Source organism: Gopherus evgoodei, chromosome 1 (assembly GCF_007399415.2).
Source record: "Gopherus evgoodei ecotype Sinaloan lineage chromosome 1, rGopEvg1_v1.p, whole genome shotgun sequence".
Classification (NCBI taxonomy): Eukaryota; Metazoa; Chordata; order Testudines; family Testudinidae; genus Gopherus; species Gopherus evgoodei.
Genome location: NC_044322.1, coordinates 364,315,800 through 364,341,957, shown reverse-complemented (window position 1 = coordinate 364,341,957; position 26,158 = coordinate 364,315,800). Strand labels below are relative to the sequence as shown.

Sequence of the window (26,158 nt, the reverse complement as noted above, 5' to 3'; positions counted from 1 at the left end):
CTTAGGAAGGAAGAATCCCATTCACTGTTACAGACTAGGGACCGAATGACTAGGCAGCAATTCTACAGAAAAGGACCTAGAAGTTACAGTGGATGAGAAGCTGGATATGAGTCAGCAGTTTGCCCTTATTGCCAAGAGGGCTAATGGCATTTTGGGCTGTATAAGTAGGGGCATTGCCAGCAGATCGAGGGATGTGATCATCCTTCTCTATTCGACATTGGTGAGGCATCATGTGGAGACTGTGTCCAGTTTTGGGCACTGCACTACAAGACGGATGTGAAAAAATTGAAGAGTCCAGCGGAGGGCAACAAAAATGATTGGGGGCTGGGGCACATGACTTATGAGGAGAGGCTGAGGGAACTGGGATTATTTAGTCTGCAGAAGAGAAGAATGAGGGGGGATTTGATAGCTGCTTTCAAATACCTGAAAGGGGGCTCCAAAGAGGATGGATCTAGACTGTTCTCAGTGGTGGCAGATGGCAGAACAAGGAGTAATGGTCTCAAGTTGCAGTGGGGGAGGTTTAGGTTGGATATTAGGAAAACCTTTGTCACTAGGAGGGTGGTAAAGCACTGGAATGGGTTCCCAAGGGAGGTGGTGGAATCTCCTTCCTTAGAGGTTTTTAAGGTCAGGCTTGACAAAGCCCTGGCTGGGCTGATTTAGTTGGGGTTGGTCCTGCTTCGAGCAGGGGGCTGGACTAGACACCTCCTGAGGTCCTTCCACCCGATACGCCATGAGACTAACATAGGAATATCAGCATCCCAGCCGCCTGGATGTCAGACTACAGCTCTGGCCCTACCAAGCAGGGGGTTCTCACGAACCCACGCGTGGGCCATGGATCCCGGAATTCTCAAATCCATCGCCAGGCTCCAGGGGTTCCCCACCAGCTCTACTTGCCCCAGCGCGGGATGCCCACTGCCCACGTTACTGCTCCAGCGCGGCACCGAGACCCCACCGCCGGGATGACGCTCTCCTCACTAACTGGGCGGCGGCGGCGGCGCCCCCGAGATCCGCGTTCCCTCCGACTCCGGCCTCAGCCGACTCACTCACAAGCTCAGGCAGGTGAACAGGGCCCCTCGCCCCCTCAGACAACGGTCAGGGACTGCTCTTCCCGCCCTTTCTAACGGTCAGGGACTGCTCTTCCCGCCCTTTCTAACGGTCAGGGGCTGCTCTTCCCGCCCTTTCTAACGGTCACTCCCTGCCCTCGCGCCCCTCCCACTCCTCTGCGCTCGTGGCAGCCCTCAGCCTCGGCGCCGACGCTTGCGCAGAGAAGAGATTCCCCCGAGGCCGGCGCGCCTGCGCAGGGATGAGGGAAGCCCCGAAGTGGGCGGATCCGCGAGCCGGCGCGCGCCTGAGGACGTGGCGCTTTCCAGCCAATCCAGGCGGAGTCGTCGTAGCCCTGCGGCGCCGCCGCGCGATAGGAGGGAACGGGAAGGGGCGGCCAATCCGCGCCCCGCGCGTGGCGGCGAGGGAGGCGGGGGCGATTCCTGATTGGGTGGCCGGGGGGGGCGGTGCTGGCGCCGCTGTTTCCGGTCTGTGCGGCGAGCTGAGGGAGAACGGAGCCGGAGGGCGCCTGGCGGGTGAAGGTACCTGGGGTGGGGGGTTGTCGGCCTCTGTCACCCGCTGGCGCCGGGGCCTGTCTCCCCCCGGGAGGAGGGAGGTGACCGCCTGGGCCGGGCCCCCTCCCCGGCCGGGGGGCCTGGGGCTCGGGGCAGGGCGGCGCCCCGGGCTGGGGGAGCCTCGGGCTGAGGGGGCGGCCTGGGGGCGCGCCCTGCCCCGGGGTTCGCGCGGCGGCTTGGCCGCGACGTTCCGCCGCCTGAAGCGGGGGGAGGGGTAGCGCCTTTGTTCCCCGCCCTGGCGTGGGCCGCCCCCTCGGCGGCACGTCCGGGCCCCGAGCCCCGGGTAACTGCCCCGGCGTGTCTGCGCGGCGCGTCCAGCCGGGGTCGGCGGGGGCAGCCCAGGGCATGGGCGGGCGGTGGCTTCAGCACCGCGAGGGGGAGGGGGTTCAGGGGCCCTGAGAGCGGGGGCTGATGGCGTGAGACTTAATCCAGCAAGCGCCTTCATTATTTACAAGGCTCCTGTGCGTGTTGGGCGCTGGGCAGTACACAGAACACAAGCACGGCCCAGCTGGGATAGCCCAATGCCCTGTCTGCCAACAGGTGGTGCCAGGGGCTGCAGAGGGAGTGACCAGAACAGGGCAATTACTGAGTGATCGATCCATCTTCTGTTGTCCAAGCCCAGCTTCTGACAGTCAGAGATTTAGGGGCACCCTCAAGACACTTAATAAATAATTGGAGATGTACCTATCTCCTAGAACTGGAAGGGCCATCAAAAGGTCAGTGAGTCCAGCCCCCTACCTTAACAACAGGACCAAGTACTGTTTTTTGCCCCAAATCCCTAAGTGGCTCCCTTAAGGGTTGAACTCACCACCCTGGGTTTAACAGGCCAATGCTCAAACCACTGAGCTATGCTTATATGACTTTTAAGGGCCCGAAGTCTGTCACTATTTAAAAAAGCTCTTTAGACCTAGGGTGTGACCCTGTACGTTTATCTGGAATGGCCTGTGGCTCATTGGATGGTCATTCACGCTGATTTATTGCATCACCCCTTGAGAAATTGAGAGGAGGTGTTCCACTTCAAAATTGAATCTGTTATTTCATAAAAACCAGCATGTCTCATTGTTCACTGAATGTTAACAGAAGAGCCAAATAATGTTTGAAACTGTCAAAGTGTCAGCTGTGTGGGTGAATGAATTTTTTCATACACAGTAAATTGCTGTACTGTTTCTCACCATTACTCATATTGATGTTTACTGAAACTAAGAGTTTAGATACTGAGTTGATTAAAAAAACCTGTATAAATGCCTTTAAATATGTAATTTTGCTTTTCTATGATACTTTCTCTCAGAGGATCTGTGACTTGACATACTAGTTACATGGGAGGCATGTGAAGTAATCTCTCTAAAATAGTTATCTCTATGAAAACACTGCAGTTGGATATTACAGCTGTTTCTCCATGCCTCATGCTGAGGGTGGTTGCATTCTTTTCCCCTTGCCCAGCCTATACAGCAGTGACCTTTGCTGTAACCATCTGCCTTTGAAATGGAAAAACTTCAAAGTCAGTAAATATTTTTTTGTATTTGACTAGAGCAGTAATTTGAGCAATGTCAAACATTCCCTGTCTCCACCACCAGCAGAGTACGTATGTACTGCACCTCCTGACTTTCAACCAGGATCATGAGTAAAGACTTGGTGTTTCTATGTGACAAGACAAATCAATAGGCCATGAGCTGTTTCCATGTCAATATTATTAAAGGACAAACTTGAGCATAATTGCAAGGTTTATTGAGCCGTTGTGTCCTTTTTTTTTCCTGTGTGCTGGAAGAGAGTTTTTTCTTTTAATGTAGCACCTAGGAGCTCTAGTCATTGGCACCTAGTATAAGGGGGTCTTGGCCTAAGAGCCGTTCAGGTGTTGCACTGTTGTGACTGACCTCTTGCTGCAAATGCAAGAAAAGAATAACATGAAATCAGCATTCAGAAGGTTGTAAACAAGTTAAGATTGCTATGAGCTCTTATTGTTGCAAGTACAGATCTCTCAACTCCATTAATTACCACTTCCTAGTACTTAGCAATGAACCCCCGTACCCATTTATGCAGGTAGCTTAACAGAGTGGGCTGATGTTGATTATAAACATACTGTTAGTTCATGGCTTGCTTATTGTGACTTTGTGGGAAAAACTTACATCAGTGAGGTAAATAGTGGCTTGATTTTCCTATTGATTGTAACATAATTTAGAGGGTCTTTAGATGTTGCAAAAGTTTTGTCATATTATATAAACAGAACTGTTGATGACTTGTGGAAAACTTTCTTGTTAGTATTAACTTTATCTAAAGATTTTTCTCTTGTTTACAACATTGAATTGGAACAAAATCTCTGATCGTGGGTATGATTGTGTCAGAGAGTCTAATGTTTGGATAGTGTGAAAATGATTCAGAGTGGATTTGATTAAATCACTAGTCAGGAGGACGATTTAATCATGGTTTTCTACGTAAAAGTGCATTCTTGTTGGTTATACATATTCTTCACAACTCAGAGATGTAGGTTTCATTTGTAGAAGGTACACCCTATACATTTTTAAACAGTGATTTATTTTGAAAACTTTTTAGATTAGTTTTACAGCTATATCAGAAAATGAATGATTGGTTATTTCATTTACCAAAGGTAATTGAAGCAGATAGTTCACCTCCCAATGACTTCATAAATATCTCCAGTTTAACAGGTTAATCATTAATATTTGGAGGATTTTCTTGCCATGCTGTATTATGAGGCAAACATAACCAGACAGACATTGAAATTGTTTTATTTAATTAAAACAACAATATGTATTAAGCATATTTTTGCTGTTGAATAAAAAAATCCAGGTTTTGTTAAAATATATGTCCCTCATTTCTTACATTTATCTCCAGACTTTTTCCCCTTGTCCAGATTTAGTCCGCCCCCCAAAATCTTCTAGTTGTTGAACTTTTTGAAACTTGGCACTTTTAGAGAGAAATAAGGGATTGATGTTGTGTACACAAATTTGCAGAGGGACAATAGAATTGAGCTCTGTTATTTCTCACCTCTATATATTATTTATTCAAAAACATTTTTGCTGTTAACAAGCATGTTACCTCTGGGGAGACACGTCCATGGTTTGAGAACTACAAAACTAAGCATCTCTGATGGTCTCTTCTAGAGTGAGCACTGAGTCCCATTGGGTAGATAGAAAGAGTAATCTAAATAATCTATACAGAAGCCCGTGGAACCCGATAAGATAGGACCCTGATCCATGAACTATTGGAACTCATTTACAAAACTTTTCTTAGACATTAAATGAATATATTGTCTCATACTATAGAATTAGAATTTATAATCCTTATTCCATGATGAGATATCTTTCAGCTATAATGTATCTTGATCTTTAGATAGGTTTTTCCTCAAAAAGCATTTTATCAAACAAAATCCAGATTAAATAAAAAATCAACTAAAAAAACATTTTTTTAAATTGATTTTATCCACCCTGAAATGATTATGGTCCTGTCCATGCTGCAACTTTACAGGTTAGAACCAACTAACTGTTTCAGAATGTCGTTTGTGTCCACATGCAGCATGGATGAAACTCTGCAATTGTGGCTTCTAACAGCATCATCCCTACCAGAAGACTAGTCTGACAAATGGTGTCTGACAAATGGTTGTCTTCCTGTAACCAGTCTTGCAAACCTTAGTGTTTTTGTGGGTATTTTTCTGGTGTGGATAGGACCCCTTAACTGTGTTTGGTTTTGCAGGTTTCTCTTTACACTCTGGTGTGTCCAAACACAGAGAGCTGGGAGTATTATTTACTTGAAATATTCTGTGTGCGTGTCATTAGAGTGCTCTGAGTTTTCCCAGAAAATGCTGATTAATACAGGGTAGGTTGCATCTGAGGAGTGGGCTTATAGATGATTCAGGCATCTCTAAGGGAGAAAAACTTCAATGGACACAATTCTGCCTCTGTCATTGTAACAGTGTTATATGAAACCATTACAAACAGGTTTCAAAACATAATTGTAATATGGAGACACCTTAATACAGTGATCCCCAACCTTTTCAGCTGGTGGGTGCCAGACAAAGGACCACTGTGGCGGTGGAGCACCGACTGAAATGCCGCCGAAATTATGCAGCATTTCAGCAGCTGCGCCTCTTGATGACGCTGCTTGCCATCGACAAATGACGTCATCGAGAGGTGTCCCCGCCGAAATTTGGGAGTGACGCATCTTGATGACATCACTTGTTGGCGACAAGTGTCGTCATCAAGAGGCGTCCCCACCGAAATGCCGCTGAAATTTGGCAGCATTTTGACGGGTGCTCTCCCAGGGGCCAGCACGCGGGTGCATTAAGATTCCCCCATGGGCGCCATGACACCCGCGGGCACCATGTTGGGGACCACTGCCTTAATATGATGCTTACTCTCCACCTGAATACTGTGGTTCTGGTCATCCCAGCTCATAAGGTTCAGAGAAGGGCTATAAAACTGACTAGAAGCATGGAAAGACTTTTACATGAGGAGCAATTAAAAAGGTTAGGACAACTTAAGTTAGAGAGTAGAAAAAATCATGGCACAAAATAGAGAAATATAAAAATGACATAGTATAGAGAAAGTCATTTGGCTGTTCCCACTTCATCTTTCCCATAATACAAGAACATGGGGACATACAGCAAACAAAAAAGCAACACATTTAAACCTTATAAAAGGAAATGTGATGCTTAGTTAACCCATGGAATGAACAGAACAAGATACCGAGGTCAACAGCTTAGTAGGATTAGACACTTTAACCAAATTATGGATATTATTTGCATTAGGATAAATATTCATAAAAGATATAAACCCTCATGCTTCAGGAATTAAGCCAACTGCTAACTTCTTGCGGTTGGCAAAAAACTTCCTTTACCAGGAGGCGTTTCTGGAAATTTTCAATTTCATTATAGAATATTAAAATTTTTCTCTGAAGCATCTGCTATCACATTTCTTGTGTTTGTAAGAGCTTTGAAAATGTAAAGCAGTATATAATTACTAATAATTTTCATAATCATAATGTTTATGGCTGGAGCAGTGTTGTGAGACCTGAATTAGTGTTTGTAAAGCATTTTGAGATCTTTACAGGCAGAACTTTTTGTTTAAAGTAGTACAGTTATGTTTCTTGATTAGAATATCAAAACATGAAATAACGAACAATAATGTTGCAATTGCAGCATGGTCCCAAAATTAAATTAAATCAAACAGAATAATTGCATGAGAGTCTCAGTGGCAAGTCAAGTTTGCTGGGTGTTATCTCTCTTCAGAGTAGATATGTTCATGGCTATACTATACTATAATATACTATAGCAGATCTTAAGGTGGCCATCCTGCAGCAAAAAAACTTCAGGACCAGACTTCAAAGAGAAACTGCTGAGCTTCAGTTCATCTGCAAATTTGACACCATCAGCTCAGGATTGAACAAAGACTGTGAATGGCTTGCCAATTACAGAACCAGTTTCTCCTCTCTTGGTTTTCACACCTCAACTGCTAGAACAGGGCCTCATCCCCCCTGATTGAACTGACCTCATTATCTCTAGCTTGCTTGCTAGCACACATATATATACCTGCCCCTGGATATTTCCATTACATGCATCTGAGGAAGTGGGTATTCACCCACGAAAGCTCATGCTCCAAAACGTCTGTTAGTCTATAAGGTGCCACAGGATTCTTTGTTGCTTTTACAGATCCAGACTAACACGGCTACCCTCTGATACTATGAATTGTGTGTGTATGTAAGGGCACATTTAGTTACTGTCAGCCTTTAGATTTCATTTAATGTCCCTTTGTTCCTGTATTATGAGTAATTAAATATGGGCTCCTCTTTTGCCTTCTCTTTACCATGCATTATGCTGTATGTCCTCTGTAATATTCTTTCTTACACATCTCTCTAAGCAAAACAGTTCAAATCTTTGAAGTCTCGCTCTACCTTTATTTTATTCTGCCACTCTGAGTACCTACTGATTCTTCTAAATCTTCTCATAGATAAGAACCAGAACATGAAGACATACCATGATTGAGATATAGGCTTTGTCGTTTATAACCATTGTACGTCTAGCCTCAATATCACAAGTTATAATGAGATCTGCTTTGAGACCGGCAACTCCAAATACAGAGCTCTTTCTTAATATGAATGGTGGAGCTCTTTGTCAGGGCTGCTTGTTCCATCTATTTTAACTTCATATCCTCCGGGTGTTATGGAGTATGGAGGAGTCCGGTCCTGCACCCCTCTTCCTGGGACTCTGTGACTCTCAGCCAGCCGGTAAAACAGAAGGTTTATTGGACAACAGGAACGCAGGCTACAGCAGAGCTTGTAGGCACAACCAGGACCCCTCAAACTGGTCCTTCTGGGGGTTCAGGAAGCTTAGTTCCCAGCTTGGAATTCCTTGAACTCCAACCACCCAGCCCAAAACCGAAACTGAACTAGCAGGATTATCTTCATCTGATTATTTCTTCTGTCATAATAACCTCTAATCTCTTCCATGGCCTGGGAAACCTACATCTGTGTTGAATGTGGCATTGAATCTCATCCTAACAACTTCACATTGGTTCATGTGGCAAACAGACTGCACAGATCCGTTGGATGTTATTTTTTACTGTGATATTTATATCATCTTAAACTAATATTTGTAATGCGGTTATGCTCCACTTAAACAACAGAAATACTGTGACATTACAAGAAGACTCAAGTAACTGTTTAAGTATTTATTTAACTTTTCCTACCTGTTTCACTTGCTTAAAGGATGGCAAACTTTTCTTTTTAACCTCTTGATGTAGTTTAAACTAATGTGGGAGGCTTTTTTCATGACTCCTATTTCTGTGAAACAGAACTTAGTTTTATAAAGCTCTTCTTGCAGGATTTTATTCTTTATGTAAACGTCTCCACTTGCACCATAGTGGGTGAATGTGAGTGCCTAGGATTTAGATATTTGGTATATGTATGTTACCTACTCATACTTCTAAATCCAAGTTATGACTAATTAAATCAGATAATCAAAGGTAATATTTGTGTGGGAGATGGGAGAGACAATTGCTTACCGGCGGAGACTAGAATAGTTTACTCTTTGTGAGTCCATTTTTACATAATATCTGTCTCCTAGAAAGGTGTGGGGCGCAGGGAAGAGATGTGCATTTGTAATCTGATTCTAGGGTTTGAAGACTACTGAACTAACTGATCAGGATTCAAAATAAATAGTCTACAGTTGTTGTTACCTATTTGTATTGGATGTGTTGGGCTAAGGACAATTAGGGATATGATGGCTGTAAAAAGTTGAATCTTCTTACTGCATGAATCTAATAAATCAAACTTCAGTATTTGAACTGTGGCAAGTTAAACATAAGCCTTCAATGTGTATTTGCACAACTCACAAGCCATTCATTGTCTTTTAATCCAGGCTGTGCATCGTTGTAGTACCTGTCTGCAATGTATTATTTCTAATTTGGCTGCAACCTTCAACTTGATCACTTTTAGAGATAGCACCTGTGTTTAATTTGCAGGCGATAAAGTAGCATCGAGGTCAGGGATCGGCAGCCTTTGGCATGCAACCCGTCATGGAAAGCCCCTGTCGGGCTGGGCTGGTTTGTTTACCTGCAGCATCGGCAGGTTCGGCCAATTGCAGCTCTCACTGGCCGCAGTCTCCCGCCCCAGACCAATGGGGGCTGCAAGAAGCAGCGCAGACTGAGGGATGTGCTGGCTGCCCTTCCTCCACTCCCCATTGGCCTGGGAAGACAAATCGCACAGTGGGAGCTGCGCTGGGCCGAACCTGCAGACACTGCAGGTAAACAGACAGGCCCAGCCCGCCAGGGACTTTTCGTGGCAGGCTACGTGCCAAAGGTTGCCGATCCTTGATCTAGATCAATGGTGTCAAACCATAAGGCTGTGTGGACAGGATGTGGCTTACATGGAATGTTAAAATCTTAGATTCTGCAGAATTTTGTTTAAAAAACAGTTTCTGACTCTCTCAGTTGCCAAATTTGCTTTGCGAAAAGCAACATTGTCGTCTTGAGTGTGCAGACAGCCTGAAACAGTTGTGCTCAGGTGTACCTCCCTGTCCCTATTAATCTAACTGGTGTGTTAACTCTAAAGCTTAATGATACATTTTTAAATGTCATCATTAACTAATTTGTTTCTGATCATTGCAGATGGCATAGGGAAAGAGTAGGAGTGAAACCATAGTGGGTGGATTTGGGAGTTACTTTAGTGAAGGAAATGCAGAAGGAAGAAAGGAGAAGCAGTATAAAGACCCAGGAAGTGGAAGAGAAGTAGAGAAAGGAGGTTGAAGTGAGAGTTTTCCCATAGAGTGATGCTGAATACAAGATGTTAGTGAACTAAACATGTTTATTTTCTATTTTAAGACTACATTTTACCATTAATCTTTGTGCAGACTTTACATTGACATCAGTAGGAGTTCTGTTGTAGATCAAGAAGAGTCTTAAAATTATATAGTCTTAAAATTTTCCCAAAACCACAGAAAATGATTTAAAGTGAAATTCAACCCTCTGCACAGAATGAGTTTGACAATGGTGAATTAAGTGTTTGTCTGGAGGGCTGTACATCTTTGGGGTTTTGTTTTTGTTTTTATTCAATATTGCTGCACCTCCGATAGAGATGATGCTAATATAATTCCTCACATTTGAAAGAAATGGAGCATCTTTTTAATAGACATTAAATATGGTTAATCATAGGATTAGAATAACTTGATTGTGTTTTGATTTAGTCCTTAACACTGCAACTTTAAGGTAGTAATGTAGATTTTTGCTGCTGGTCCCCCAGGATTTGTTAAGGGGGAAAATATGTTGCGGAGAATATCCTAGTTCTGTGACCGACAGGACCTAGGTGACAGTTGCCTCTCTGTCATTAGTGCACTATGCATTTGTAGACTTATGGCTTATCCACATCTAAAACTTAGATCTATCAAACTACGTTCCTCAGGGATGTGAAAAATTCACACACACACACACACCCAGGAGATGTCGTTCTGTCAACCTAAGCTCTGGTGTAAGTACCAAGAGGTCAATGGAATAATTCTTCCATCAACTTAGCTATTGCCTATGGGAAGGGTAGATTTACTACAGGGACCGAAAATAATTCTTTTGTTGCTGTAGTAAGTGTCTGTGCTGCAGTTATCACTATAACACTTGTAGTGTAGGACCTATACTTAAAGCAACGATTTGCCAAAGGCTTAATAGTGTCTGTTTGTCTGGTAGGCGAAGGACCCAATCCTTAAATGGGATCCACTAATATGGAGTCCCATTGACTTCAGTGGATTCCTTATGTCTGCAAGACAATTGTATATCCTGCTGATGAGCATAATATAAAAACTTAAACAAAACAGAACAAACCTGTATGAGATAACAATTAACCAAGACTTGTCAATTTTAAATATTAATAACTTCAAAATTATTGACCCAACTGACTTCAGACTTGGCTCAAATTGTTTAGGTCTAATTGTGAGCTACAAAATAAGACAAGCTTATAAGAAAATTGGCTCTAATTTAAAAGGCATGGACAATTGATATGAGCAAACCAGTTTTGAAGACTGCAGACTTAATTAGTGGTGTGTGCCTGCATGCATAACACACTTGTGTGCACCTGGAAACACAGCAAAAAATTGTGCCTGTTCAGTATGCAAGTTTCAAACTCCCATAACTTTAAACAGATTCAACTGTATTTTTTAAACCATATGAAGACACTAGTTGTGGACTTGACGACAAAGGTCTTGGAAGAGCCTTGCTGAAGGCAGATCTGCGGGGTGTTGATAGCCTCAGAGGGGCCCTATTGAAGTGCAGTGGCTGCTTGTAATCTGTGTGTGAGTAAGGCAGAACAAAATGAAAAGTTGGGCAGAAATTCCAGGTGTCTGGATTCATCCATCCTTCATTATTAACACAGAATCTGAATCTGAATGAGTATCTTGGGAGAAGCAAACGGGGAGGGCCTGCTAAACCCAAGGTTGTGAGTTCAGTCCTTGAGGGGGCCACCTAGGGATCTGGGGCAAAATCAGTACTTGGTCCTGCTAGTGAAGGCAGGGGGCTGGGCTCAATGACCTTTCAGGGTCCCTTTGAATTCTATGAGATAGGTATATATCTCCATATATTTTAAGTAAACACCTAAATGATTTATCTGTTAATATCCCAAAGGTTCATCTTGAATCGTCATGACCATTCAGCAGTTCCTTGTGTACCTATCCCTTTGTGCGATCTGTGTTCTGACCAAACCCACGGACAAGAAGGACCGTGTTCACCATGACCCACAACTCAGTGACAAAGTCCATGATGATGCACAGAACTTTGAGTATGACCATGATGCTTTCCTTGGTGCAGATGACGCCAAAACCTTTGACCAGCTGACACCAGAGGAGAGCAAGGAGAGACTTGGGTAAGGAAATTAACTAGCTTTTTACTTCGTGTCAGAAGAACTACCTCACACTTTTACTCATCTGGAATTTTGCAAAATAGTTTTCCCATTCTTTGAAGTGTAATCCTAAAACTCAAGTATATTGATATTTCTTCTATACCAGGTGACTGGTACAAATGTTTGTAATTTAAAACTATAAATGGGGTTCAGAAGTCACATTTGAACCACTATTGACTAACAAGTCAAATGTAGTCTTGTGAAGTCATAGGTTGTCTGCAGCACTTCTCATCTTTAATATGGAGCTGTTTCTTTAGGGGTCTCATCATGCAATATGGTCTTGCCTCTCATATCCAGTTATAACATTGCATGCTGGGCTAAGTTCCCTCTAAGTTACGTGGCCATGCAGTAGCCTATTAAGATGCCTCTCCCCAGCCCAGCCCCGGGCATGCTGCGGCTGGCGGGAGAGGCGCCCCTTCCCCGGCTTCCAGCCCAGCCCAGCCCCGGACCTGCTACGGCCAGTGGGGAGAGGCACCCCTCCCCTGGTCCCCCAACCCAGACTTGCTACAGCTGGAGGAAAGGCATCTGTCCCATGGCCCCAGCCCCGGAGCTACTGCAGCAGGGAGAGATGCCTCCCCCTTTCCCCCCAGGTGGTGCTGCAGGGAGAGGGAACTAGGGGGGAGTCCTCTCTCCACGGCGCAGCCTGTAGCCCAAACCCCTCAACCCTGGCCCTACCCCAGAGCCCACACCCCAGCCAGAGCCCTCACCCCCCTCCCGCTCCAACCCTTTGTCCCAGCCCTCATCCCTGGCCCCACCCCAGAGTTCACACCCCCAGCCGGAGTCCTCACCTGCCTGTACCCCAACCCTGTGCCCCAGTCCTGAGCCCCCTTCCACATTCCAAACCCCTTGGGCCCACCCCGCCACATGAATTTTGTTATGTGCCCCAGTATGGAGGTGATGTCACGTGCATCACCTCCATATTGGTTTACGTAACAAAATTCATTCCACACACGTGTGGGGAAGAATTGGAGGGAACACTGATGCTGGGCTTATAATATCCAAGAGCCAAATGAGCTACAGATTGGTACAATGTCTAAATCAAAATAAATAGCTTTGCTCTTTGCTCCACTCCATACAGTTTAAGGTAACTGGGTGCTGGCAAGCTGTCGTTAGTTGAACAAAGCTTGACTCCTATCGTAAGGAAGAACTAAAACCCCCTGGCAGCAGCTGGGCTCTCTAGCCATATTAATTCCCATCTAAGAGGCATCTGCAGCACAAAAAACACATCCATTGGCACAAGCTAATGAAAATAGCATGCTTTTTAATTAACTTTTGTCTTCCTACTTTGTCTAATTGGCTCCCTTGATAATGCCAGGGTACGACCTTGAGAAGGATACAGTAAGAGCTGGGGCACAGCAGTCTTTTGCTCTTCAGCATAGCAGGGCATTCCCCTCTGTCCAAGTGCCACAAAGCTGCACCTGTCACCACTGTGGTTTATATTTGGCTTTACACTTTGAAGCATAAGCCTACCCAGCACTGAAAGCTCTTGTTGAAGTGGCTCTTGTGAGTGCCCCACCTACAACACCTCCACACACAGCCTTTCCAACTTGCCAGATACTCTAATATAAAATTTTTCAGCTTTATTTTAGGGACTATATCAAGTTAAAAACTGTAAAACTTACGTAAATGTCTTTTTATGGTATTAACACTAAAATTATTACAACATAAACTGTTTTTTGCAATTTAGTTTTCACTTCCTGTTTTTTCCCCTCAGCGTGGCAATTAAATTAGGCCAATCAATTTCACTTTTTAATTCTCATGCACAGTTCTTGCATCATAAATGTAAGAAGGTGCTCTGTAAACAGACAAGACAGGGCTCCTGCCCCAAAGTGTTTCTAAGTGACACAAACAAAAGCAAATGCAGGACAACTGGTTTTGGAGACATTACTGAGGTGACGATATGTCACCTTCACTGTGTTTTTCTTCTGTTCTCTGTCTCAGTTCCTCCAAGTTCCTAAAGGAATCCTGATGGTAGGAACATAGGCATTGTCATATTGTATCAGCCAATGGTCCATTTAGAGAGACAAGGTGGATGAGGTAATATCTGTTGGACCAACTTCTCTCTAATTTCCTGGGACTGACACAGCTACAATTATACTGCATTCAATGATCCATTTTAGTCTAGTTTTCTGTCCCTGACACTAATACCATATGCTTCAGGTGAAGGTGTGTTTTCTTAAAAATGGACTGTTATGTCCATGGAGTAAGTTTTTCCTAACTTTAAAATATACACCCACAACCTCAAGTGCTTGTTACTATCATACTCTTTCAGGCTGAGGAAGACTAGATTAGAAGGTTATTGGAGGAATAAGGAGTTGCCTTTGCTTGACATGGGAAAATGGTTGCCTGCTGCCTGGAATTAATGTTTCCTCTCTGTGGCACACTCAGCTCAAGGAGCAAAAGACTGCCGTGGAAATCACACCTGGGTGTTCGCTGTGCCAGCCAACATTTTTTTCATAACTTCCAAAGTGCTGGGCTCCCAGTGCTGCTGAGGCAATGAATGAATGAATTTTTTCAGAATGCAAGTTGCTCTTCATGCCTGTTTAACAAGCTTTTCTTGGGTTGTCAGTTGTAAAATTAAACAAGCTTGTTTTTTATTGCTTTTGTGAAGAAAATGTTCTAGTGGGAAAGATCAGGAGGTTCTCTTCTAGTGCATGAGCATGTGCAAGAGAAATGTGCAGCTCAGAAACTGGTTACAGACTGCAGAGATATGCAAGAGCTCCTCGTTTCAGATTGCTTTGCTTTTCTAACCTTTAGGTTTCATCATTGCTTTGCATTTTAATTTCACAGTTCTGCTAAGTTATTGGCTAGAAAAAGCTGGCAACGGAAAGAGTGGGGACTAGGGTAACATTTTGCTCCTTTAAAATGTCAGAATGGGTATTCGAACCCAGCCCTCCCTCTGACCTGCCATTTTTCTTTGTTTTACATGTGAAAGGCACTTTCATTACTCTTTTTGAATCTGAACTGGTATTGTGCTTGGTCAGTCGTAACACACTACTAAAGCTGATTCTCGTGGCTGGCATGTTTGTGTGTCTGCTGTTGAAAGAGCACAGACTTCGGAGTTGAGAAGGTTCTTGCTCCAGAGCTTTTACAGCACTGCTTTTGGCTGTTCCCTGAAGTCACTGTTTTTCTGGTGATCTTCACGTTGTCAACTGAACTGGAGTTCAACCTTTGATTAGAGCCACATGCGGTCTAACATGCTGTTCTTATGGACTCCTCGGATGTATTTGGAACAGGTCCTTGTGCTCTGTCTGAGCTGAAAGTGAATGGAGTGTTGACTCAGGGAGCATTCCATAAGCTGCCAGACATGAGGCAATGAGGGGAGTGCTGAGGAAATGGGATCCTGGTGAGGTCTGTCCTTCCCAGCAGGCCGGGCATTAGAGGTGGGAAAGAAAGGAATGTATATCAGAGTTGTGTAAGGAATCACAAAATAGACCTCTACCCCGATATTGTGCGACCCGATATAACACAAATTTGGATGCAATGCGGTAAAGCAGCGCTTGGGGAGGGGAGGGGGCTGCGCACTCCGGTGGATCAAAGCAAGTTTGATATAACGCAGTTTCACCTATAACACAGTAAGATTTTTTGGCTCCTGAGGCTACGTCCAGACTACCTGCCGTATCGGCGGGTTAAAATCGATTGCTCGGGGATCGATATATCGCGTCTAATCTAGACACGATATATCGATCCCCGAGCGCGCTTATATCGATTCCGGAACTCCATCAACCCCAACGGAGTTCCGGAATCGACAGGGAGAGCCGCGAACATCGATCCCGTGCGGTGTGGACGGGTGAGTAATCCGATCTTAGATATTCGACTTCAGCTACGTTATTCACGTAGCTGAAGTTGTGTATCTAAGATCGATTTCCCCCCGTAGTGTGGACCAGCCCTGAGAACAGCATTATATTGAGGTAGAGGTGTAACTGAAGCATCATGTCTTAATTGTGCTGTGATGCATTGCATTGTGCATCAATATGTGATGAAGTTGCATTTTTCTTGTGGCTATGATGAGTTCCATGACTCATGTTTTTAAAATATCCATGACTTCTGATTTGGGAGTCTTGCCCGTAGGTGGCTGGATGTGGTATCAAATAATGGAACCAACTTTACCCAAAGCCTTATGAGATGTGTGGCTTTTTCTATAAAACCATGCCTTTTACCTTTTGTCCTGACAGTACTGTGACTTGGCATATCATATCGCCAACCACTAGCCCTAAGTGGTGATGCAACATCCTTAGGCAAGTAGAACATCAGGGCATTATGCAGCTGCTATTTTATAGCTCTCTGCAACTCCATTCAGTGACTTCATTCTTAGATTCCTTAAGGCTGAGTGCCTCTGACAGGAGGATTAAAAATGATTCTAGGCTGGACCAATATTGCTGGAATTCTAGGAACCAACCAAATGGCACAAACCTGACAGTTAGATGCTCCAAAGTTTAGAGCAGAGTCCCACCACCGCTTGGATATATTGCACTGAAAGCTGTTCGACAGCTTCATCTACAAAAATGAGTCACTGGTACAAAGATATTCTGGTAAGTTAGTTTTACTTCCATTAAAGTAGGTGGAAAGTCTCTCACTGGGAGCTGAATGAGGCCCTTAATATTCCCTCTAGCCAAAAGGTTATGAAGACTAATGTTCATAATTTCCAGAAGGAATGTAGTAGATGATGTGCTGAGTATTGTATGACTTATGAGGTTAAACAATGGATGCAGCATTGCTAGTTTTAGACCAGCGACTGAGCAAATCTACTAGTATGTTTTGTATTGACTCTGAATCCACATATTGTTCATAAACACTTGTATGTTTATCCAATTATGCTTCTTTGGGGAGGGAAAGTCAGTCGCTTGCAACATGTTCCTTATCATTGGAAAGTGTTATCACAGAATCATAGAATATCAGGGTTGGAAGGGACCTCAGGAGGTCATCTAGTCCAACCCCCTGCTCAAAGCAGGACCAATCCCCAACTAAATCATCCCAGCCAGGGCTTTGTCAAGCCTGACCTTAAAAACCTCTAAGGAAGGAGATTCCACCACCTCCCTAGATAACCCATTCCAGTGCTTCACCACCCTCCTAGTGAAAAAGTTTATCCTAATATCCAACCTAAACCTCCCCCACTGCAACTTGAGTTTAAGTGTCTCATACTTCTTCACAGCTATGTCAGCTTTTATGAGCCTGTTATCTATATACTTTCTAGACCGCTGATACTGATTACACCTGTAGAGAGTGGAGTTGATGTGATATTTATAAATGAAATGGCTGAGAACGTTTAGGACTGTGACATGCTGTCTGCACAAGTCTGTCTGCATGAAAGAATAGAAATGTTGTAATGGAGTTCAGTCATCATGTGTATCGTCCCCTCCCACAAACAGTTACAATGTCTTGCTGGAGGTATTATTACACTCAAATATTATAGTAGCTTTTAATATATGAATTTTAAATGTCATTATTTCAAAGTGGCTAGCTTAAACTATACTTTGTTACATTTTTGTTAAACAGGTGTCCTTTATTAAAGTAAAACACTGAATTTTGGGCAATCCTGGGACTAGAAAAGCCCCATATTTTGTTCTGAACAGTGCTTCTTCTGCCATCAGACTTTTTCTGTTTTTAAAATGCAAGAAGTTCTGCAATAAATAACTTAAGTTTTAAAAACACTGTCCTAAATTCTAGTACAACCAGTTGCAAGTGAAGCAGTAACAAAAGACACAACTGCATGGATTCCAAGGGAGGTTTTGAAAACAAAGCTCTCTTCTCTAGAAGAATGTGCTGTATCTTGGTTTTGTTTAAAAACTAGTTAGGTGCCACTGCTTGGGACAATGGCAGGAAGGTGGGGAAATTTTCATTTGATTTATAATTCTGGTGAATAATATTAACAACAAATGGTTCATCAGCTATGTACATGCTATTGAGAATCTATACTGCTCAGAAGGTTAGAGCTTATCTTGGAGGGGTGGAAAGGGGAAGGGATTCTGATCATATTGAACCACTCCAAATTTAACTCTTGCTCTGTTATCGTAACTTCTCTTTGCATTAATAACACTGTAATTAATGTACACCTCTACCCCCTATATAATACAATCCTCGGGAGCCAAAAAATCTTAACCGCATTATAGGTGAAACTGTTATATCAGGGTAGTGGTGGCAGGGCTCTGACTGTGATTTAAAGGGCCCAAGGCTCCCCGCAGTAGCCGGAGCCCCGAGCCCTTTAAAGCACCATCTGAGCCCTGCTGCCAGAGCCCTGGGGTAGTGGCAGCAGGGCTCCAGCGGTGATTTAAAGAGCCCCGAGCTTCGGCCGCTGCGGGGCACCCCGGGCCCTTTAAATCTCCACCCAAGCCCTGCTGCTGGATATAATGCAGTAAAGCAGCCCTGCCCCGCAGAGTGCTGCTTTACCGCGTTATATCCAATTTTGTGTTATATCGGGTCACGTTATATTGGAGTTGAGGTGTATTTGCACTTACATAGCAAAGTGCTGTACAAACATTAATCTTCAAATTCCATCTAGGGGAAATACACACATTTGTGAATGTATATTTGCGTTCCTTCAATGGCTTTTCTTCACAGCTGTCATTGAAAAAAGTCTGCGGTCTCAAACCATGTTTTATAAACCACACATCTTTAATTTTTTCCTTTATAGAGTGGTGAACATCACACTCAGATGTTCTGATCAGTGACCGCTATGTGGTAGTTTTTCATCATTCTGTGGCTGTAGGATCTTTATTACATTGTTTGCTTGAGCATGTAAGTGAGCTAGGACTCGGTATAGTGGTTTTTGTATTTCTTCGGCAGTGGAGTCTTTTCTTTTTGTTTCAGATACGCACAAGTCGTTGCTTAACAGCTTTGCAAATTATAATTTTGCTGAAATGTGCAGCCAGGTTTGTTCTAGACTAATGATGGATGCTTCAGTAGTAGAAGACATACACTTCATGAAGAATACAAAAACTGAACATCTTAGGAATGAACAAGTCAGTATTCCAGTAGCATGTGACATACTGAGGCTGAACTGTGCACCATCCATTTTGAATCAAGTGTTCGCTACATCACTCTAGTAAATCACTTTCTAAAATTGTGTGACTGGCAAAAGAGTATAGAATGACACCAGCTGGAAAGCAGGTTTTGATAGCTTGCCGTGTTACAGTTTGGAATTGACTTGTTCGCTCCTGCCTAAAGGTGCAGTGTGCCGCCAATTAAAATGTGCTTATTTCCCTTAACTTTCCTGCATTTCTCTGCATTTTCTACAGAAAGATTGTAAGTAAAATAGATGAAGACAAGGACGGGTTTGTAACTGTGGAGGAGCTCAGAGACTGGATTAAATTTGCACAGAAACGCTGGATTTACGAGGATGTAGAGCGCCAGTGGAAGGGGCACGACCTCAATGAGGACGGCCTCATTTCCTGGGAAGAGTATAAAAATGCCACCTACGGCTACATCTTAGGTAGGTCTTTATTCTTGGGTAAAAGCTTTGTGGAGCTGGCACCTTGAAACTTGCTGTTTTGTCTTGTAGAATGATTGTAGATAAAATAGACACGGATAAGGATGGGTTTGTGACGGAGGGGGAGCTGAAAGCCTGGATTAAGAAGGCCCAGAAGAAGTACGTGTATGACAATGTCGAACGCCAGTGGCAGGAGTTTGACATGAATCAAGATGGATTAATCTCCTGGGATGAGTACAGAAACGTGACATATGGCACTTACCTGGGTAAGGGGCGAGATGTCAAACCTGCGGACACCGTAGTCTCTAATCAATAAAGCAGAAGTGTTGTGTAATACAGAGCATGGAGAGCTCTGTCAACCGGGAACAATCTTTTCCTTCATATTAGTAAGAGGTCCATGTGAAATTGGCAAGAATGCAGAAAAATCTTAAAAGCTAAAGTTTGTATGAAGATACGGTTTTGTAACTCTGCTTTATTGATTCATTTTAATTTAAAAATCTAATTTAAAATTCAATCTGAGCAGTAATCTTGACAGTTTTATTCAAGGCTTCTGGGAAAACCCTTTGTTTAATATTTAGTTTAACTCTCCATTGCTTTGTAGTATCCCACTTGGAGCTCCAAAGCTTTTCCCTAGAAATAGTTATCCACTGGTGGTCTTCCACATCTGCAGAAATATCTATGTGGCTGTGGACACGCAGCCATGCTGTAGCAAGGTACAGTATGTTGTGTCTGTATGAAGTGTGGCTCACTTGGCTTTTAACAACAGCTACACTTTTGGAATTTGAAGCTCTTGAACAATGACATCAACTGTCTTTTCTTAATCTTAGGACGAAAAAATAAAATGTCATATCCTGTCCACTCCACCTCCACTTCCAGTGGGGGCCTGCCCTTTTTTTAGCCATGCCCCTATGACATAGGGCCTAGATCTGGTTTACCAAGAAGCAGAGACTGGCAGTAGCTGTGGAGACCTTTGAAGTGGGGAAGCTGGTGGGAGAGGAGCTATTTTGTGTAAGGGTGAGGGAGAACGAAGACTAGCAAAGGGACTTGTAACCTGATTGCGTACAGATGTGGTATGATGGAATAAATTTTGCAGAGCAGTGTTACTATTTGTGGGTCTGCATAAGAAATGTATTACATGCTTTCAAAACGTATCTTGTCTGCTCTCTTCTGGCTAATCCATGTCCCTCCAGGACTGTTTCTATCACTTTACTCTGCTGAGCAGTTTTAGACAGCTCTGAGGTCTGGGGCTCTCCTTCCCCCCCCTTTAAATAACCTGTTAAAACTCAAGTCCGGCAATAACTGGTTAAGAACAAAGATTCTGTGACCCTGTAGAACTAGAAACAAGTCTTATCCCATAAACTAGAAAGGGAAAATACCAGATTTCTGATGGGATCCACAGCACTTGTTTCTAGCCCTGGGGCATCCCAAGCTATCTGATCTTCACAATTAGACAATGTTAAGTATAGAAAAACTATCTTGGGTAATCTTGAGGGGTTTTATGGCTTTCTCTGAAACCCATGCAGTTGGATCGGATACCTGTCTCTTCAGGTATATTTTTAAAATGTCCTAATGAAAAAGTAATATACTAAAATATTTCAAGGTTTTTTTGTAATATATATGGCATATGTAGAGCCCCTGAGTGGATGGTATGCCATAAAGATCTCAATCCTAGAAGTTTGGGATGGGCATATGACTCACCAGTCCCCTGGGCTAATGCTGATAAAACCTTCAGAATACACTTGCACCACCTTTTACTCACTTTGTTATATACAATTTATAAGTACAGATATATTTCTCTACTAAATAGTTAATACATTGAAACTACTCTGGTCTTTCTTTCATAACGACAATGCTGATCTGTCCCTGACAAAGCCATGTATGTGTAATGGCTTGGCTTTCCATTTCTGTTAAAAAGTAAATACTTTGCTATAATACATTTCTGGTGAAAGATCTTCATGTATGTTGTGAAAAGCTGTTTTCCCTTTCTCTGGCATGAACACATTTGGAAATGCCCCTCAAATGTTTGATGCCCAGCTAGGAAGCTAACAGATCCCTTTACCTAATGGAGAACATACATCTTCCATACTACAGGAGCAGAGATACCATCCTCCTTCATTGCAGCTCTTTTTGGATGTTATATGTAGTATTTTTAAAATTAGATTTTTGTGATCTAAATGGAACCACATGTTAGTAAGCTCCAAGACCATGCTGGTCACTTCATTGCTGCATTTGAATAGTGTGTGTAAGCCTCTTGAGTACCCCATGCTTTAGCGTACCTCACCAGAATGCAAGAGGAATTTCTGTGGACACAGGCTGTGCACGATACAATAAGCAGCCATAGCTCTCTGTGGAAGATTTGCTTAGATTATGATCTGATGTCCTCTTTAAAGAACAAAGCCATTATATTCTTTGCTTAAGTTTAATATTGGCTCTAAATGGCACCAACTTCATATGCAGGCTTCAGAACCTGGCACCTGGCCTTGCTGGTATGTTGCTCATAAACAGTGATTTTTTTTTTTTTTAATACTCTGGATCGGCATTCTCTTCCTTCTGTGGTTCTTTAAGCCCCAAGGGCAGCTTTCTGAATTTTCCCATATATACCGTCAAGTACTCCATGCTGTGGTGAGCCGGAGCTGTTAGATGTAAGTGCTCTTGAGCTGGCCAGATGAAGTACTAAAGAGCAACCCTGGATGCTGCTGCTGCTACAGTGTTAACAGTGCCACTAATTAACCTGAATTTTAGTGAGTACCTTGAATGCTTTCTACATCTGTTTCCGTTGTGGTCTTGCTCTGCGAAGTTCTATCGAGCTGTGCAGTTGAAGCCATTAACTGCAAATCACTAAGGGTATGTCTACACTACGAAATTAGGTCGAATTTATGGAAGTCAGTTTTTTAGAAAGCGATTTTATACAGTCGATTGTGTGTGTCCCCATTAAGCGCATTAAGTTGGCGGAGTGTGTCCACAGTACCAAGGCTAGGGTCGACTCTCAGAGCGTTGCACTGTGGGTAGCTGTCCCACAGTTCCCGCGGTCTTTGCCACCCATCGGAATTCTGGGTTGAGCTCCCACTGCCTGATGAGGCAAAAACATTGTCACTGGTGGTTTTGGGTACATGTTGTCAGTCGCCTCTCCCTCCGTGAGAGTAACGGCAGACAATCGTTTTGCACCTTTTTTCCAAGCAGATGCCATACCATGGCAAGCATGAAGCCCGCTGAGCTCAGCCGCTGCTGTTGTGTCCTGGGTGCTACTGGCAGCAGATGGTGCAGTAGGACTGCAAACCATCGTCACGCTTCCACTGCCACTCTGCTGTCCTGCAGACGCTATACCACGGCAAACGTGGAGCCCGCTCAGATCACCGCGGCAGTTATGAGCACTGTAAACACGGCGCACATTATCCTGCAGTATATGCAGCACCAGAACTTGCAAAAGCAGATGAGGAGGCGATGGCAGCATGGTGACAAGAGTGATGAGGACATGGACAAAGACTTCTCTCAAAGCATGAGCCCTGGCAATTTGGACATCATAGTGATAATGGGGCAGGTTCATGCCGTGGAACGCTGATTCTGGGCCCGGGAAACAAGCACAGACTGGTGGGACCGAGTAGAGTTGCAGGTCTGGAATGATTCCCAGTTGCTGCAAAACTTTCACATGCGTAAGGGCACATTCATGGAACTTTGTGACTTGCTTTCCCTGCCCTGAAGCACCAGAATACCAAGATGGGATCAGCCCTCACAGTTCACAAGTGAGTGGCAATAGTCCTCTGGAAGCTTGCAACCCCGGACAGCTACCAGTCAGTTGGGAATCAGGTTGGAGTGGGAAGATCTACTGTGGGGGCTGCTGTGATCCAAGTAGCCAACACAATCACTGAGCTGCTGCTATCAAGGGGAATGACTCTGGGAAATATGCAGGTCATAGGGAATCCCATTGCAGCAAAGTCATCCACTCACTGTGGTGGGGCGATAGATGGAACCCATATCTCTATCTTGGCACCGGAGCACCAAGGCAGCCAGTACATAAACCGCAAGGGGTACGTTTCAGTGGTGCTGCAAGCACTGGTGGGTCACAAGGGGCGTTTCACCAACATCAATGTGGGATGGTTGGGAAAGGTTCATGACACTCGCATCTTCAGGAACTGTGGTCTGTCTGAACGGCTGCAGCAAGGGACTTACTTTTCAGACCAGAAAATAACTGTTGGGGATGTTGAAATGCCTGTAGTTATCCTTGGGGACCCAGCCTACCCCTTTATGCCATGGCTCATGAAGCTGTACACAGGCAGCACGGACAGTAGTCAGGAGCTGTTCCAGTGTAGGCTGAGCAAGTGCAGAATGGCGGTAGAATGTGCATTTGGACGTTTAAAAGCGCGCTGGCACAGTTTACTGACCGGTTAGACCTCTGCGAAACCAATATTCCCATCGTTATTACTGCTTGCTGTGTGCTCTACAATATCTGTGAGAGTAATGGGGGAGACGTTTATGGCAGGGTGGGAGGTTGAGGCAAATTATCTGGCTGCTGATTACGCACAGCCGGACACCAGAGCGGTTAGAAGAGTACAGGACGGTATGCTGCGCATCAGGGAAGTTTTGAAAACCAGTTTCATGACTGGCCAGGCCACCGTGTGAAAGTTCTGGTTGTTTATCCTTGATGAAAACCTGCCTCCCTGGTTCACTCTACTTCCTTGTAAGCCAACCACCTTCCCCTCCCCGCTTCAATCACCGTTTGCAGAGACAATAAAGTCATTGTTGTTTCAAATTCATGCATTCTTTATTAGTCACAGGAATAGGGGGATAACTGCCAAGGTAGCCCAGGAGGGGTGGTGGAGGAGGGAAGGACAAGGCCATACTGGACTTCAAAACTTTTTGAATGCCAGCCTTCTGTTGCTTGGGCAGTCCTCTGGGATGGAGTGGTTGGATGCCCGGAGGGGGACCCTCTCCCCCTCCCCCCATGTTCTTGGGCATCAGGGTGAGGCGGATATGGAACTTGGGGAGGAGGGCAGTTGGTTACACAGGAGCTGCAGCGGGGGTCGGTGCTCCTGCTGCCTTTCCTGCACCTCAACCATATGCCAGAGCATATCAGTTTGATCCTCCAGTAGCCTCAGCATTGCATCCTGCCTCCTCTCATCATGCTGCCACCACCGCTCCTCTTGCTCCAGCCATCTATCCTCTCACGCATCCCTCTTGTCCTTGCCTTCATTTTGTGCTTTCCTGGACTCTGACATTGTCTGCCTCCACACATTCTCCTTGGCACATTCTGTGGGAGAATTGCATGAGCTCTGAGAACATTTATTCGTGAGTGCATTTTTTTTCGCCACCTTATCTGCACTAGCCTCTGGGACAGAGATGATGGGGGAGCACTGAAACATTTGCAGCTGCGGGAGGAAAAAAAGGAAGAATTGTGTTGACCATTTAAAATGGGTTGGCCATTTAAAAGGAGGGGCTGTGGTTTTCGGGTTAACGTGCAGCACAAACCTAACTAACCCCCCCGTCACACCCAATTCTCTGGGATGATCGCTTCACCCTTCCCCCCACTGCGTGGCTAACAGCGGGGATGGTTTCTTTTCAGCCACAGGCAAACAGCCCAGCAGGAATGGCCATCTCTGAATGTCCCCTCAGTAAAATTCCCTTTTCAACTGGGTGACCATGAATGATATCACTCTCCTGAGGATAACACAGAGAGATAAAGAACGGATGTTGCTTGACAGCATTCCAGTAGCTTAACTGGCTGCCAATACATCCCAAGTCTTCAGGGCAAATTAATCATTAAACACGCTTGCTTTTAAACCATTTATTATATTTACAAAGGTACACTCACCAGAGGTGCCTTCTCCACCTTCAAGGTCCGGTAGCCCGGGTTGGGAGGGTAATGTCTCCAGAGTGTTGGGGAGAACGGTTTCTATGCTTGCCTGCTGTGCGCTGTCTTCAACCTCATCATCATCATCATCTTCCTCATTCCCAAAATCCTCATCCCTGTTGCATGAGACTCCCTTGCAGGAGTCCACATACAGGGGTGGAGTAGCTGTAGGGGCACCCCCTAGAATTGCATTCAGCTCATGATAGAAGCAGCATGTCTGGGGGTCTGACCCGGAGCGACCATTTGCCTTTTTGGTTTTTTGGTAGGCTTGCCTGAGCTCCTTAAGTTTCACGCGGCACTGCTGCGGGTCCCTGTTATAGCCTCTGTCCTTCATGCCCTTGGAGATTTTTTCAAATATTTTGGCATTTCGTCTTTTGGAACATCTTTTGGATTCGTCTCCCCATAAAGCAATCAGATCTAGTACCTCCTGTTCGGTCCATGCTGGAGCTCTTTTGCGATTTGGTACTCCATGGTCACCTCTGCTGATGAGTTCTGCATGGTTACCTGTGCTAATCAGCTTGCCACACTGGCCAAACAGGAAATAAAGTTCAAAAGTTTGCGGGGCTTTTCTTGTCTACCTGGCCAGTGCATCTGAGTTGAGAGTGCTGTCCAGAGCGATCACAATAGAGCACTCTAGGATAGCTCCAGGAGGCCAATACCGTAAAATTGCGTCAACACTACCCCCAAATTCGACCCAGCGATGTCAATTTTGGCGCTAATCCCCTCATCAGGGAGGAGTACAGAAATCGATTTTAAGACTCTGTTAATTCCACAAAAATGGCCCCATCATGTGGATAGGTACAGGGTTGAATAGATCTAACACTGCTAAATTCGACCTAAACTTGTAGTGTAGACCAGGGCTAAGTCTTGGCTTGGTTCATAGCTCTT

The 26,158-nt window shown here is 44.4% G+C and overlaps 1 protein-coding gene across 2 annotated transcripts in view; it reads left to right on the top strand.

The window, feature by feature from the left end:
* Positions 1 to 1,498: 1,498 nt before the first annotated feature.
* The window catches only part of CALU (calumenin), a 33,120-nt gene continuing 8,460 nt past the window's right edge, over positions 1,499 to 26,158 (top strand). The window contains exons 1-3 of one of the 2 annotated variants that reach the window (XM_030583089.1): positions 1,499 to 1,583; positions 11,726 to 11,963; positions 19,498 to 19,691. In XM_030583089.1, the coding sequence (XP_030438949.1) occupies positions 11,743 to 11,963; positions 19,498 to 19,691 (415 nt within the window). In that variant the 5' untranslated portion in view covers positions 1,499 to 1,583; positions 11,726 to 11,742. Of the gene's footprint in view, positions 1,584 to 11,725; positions 11,964 to 19,234; positions 19,429 to 19,497; positions 19,692 to 26,158 lie in introns of both variants that reach the window. The other variant, XM_030582999.1, reaches the window with a different exon arrangement.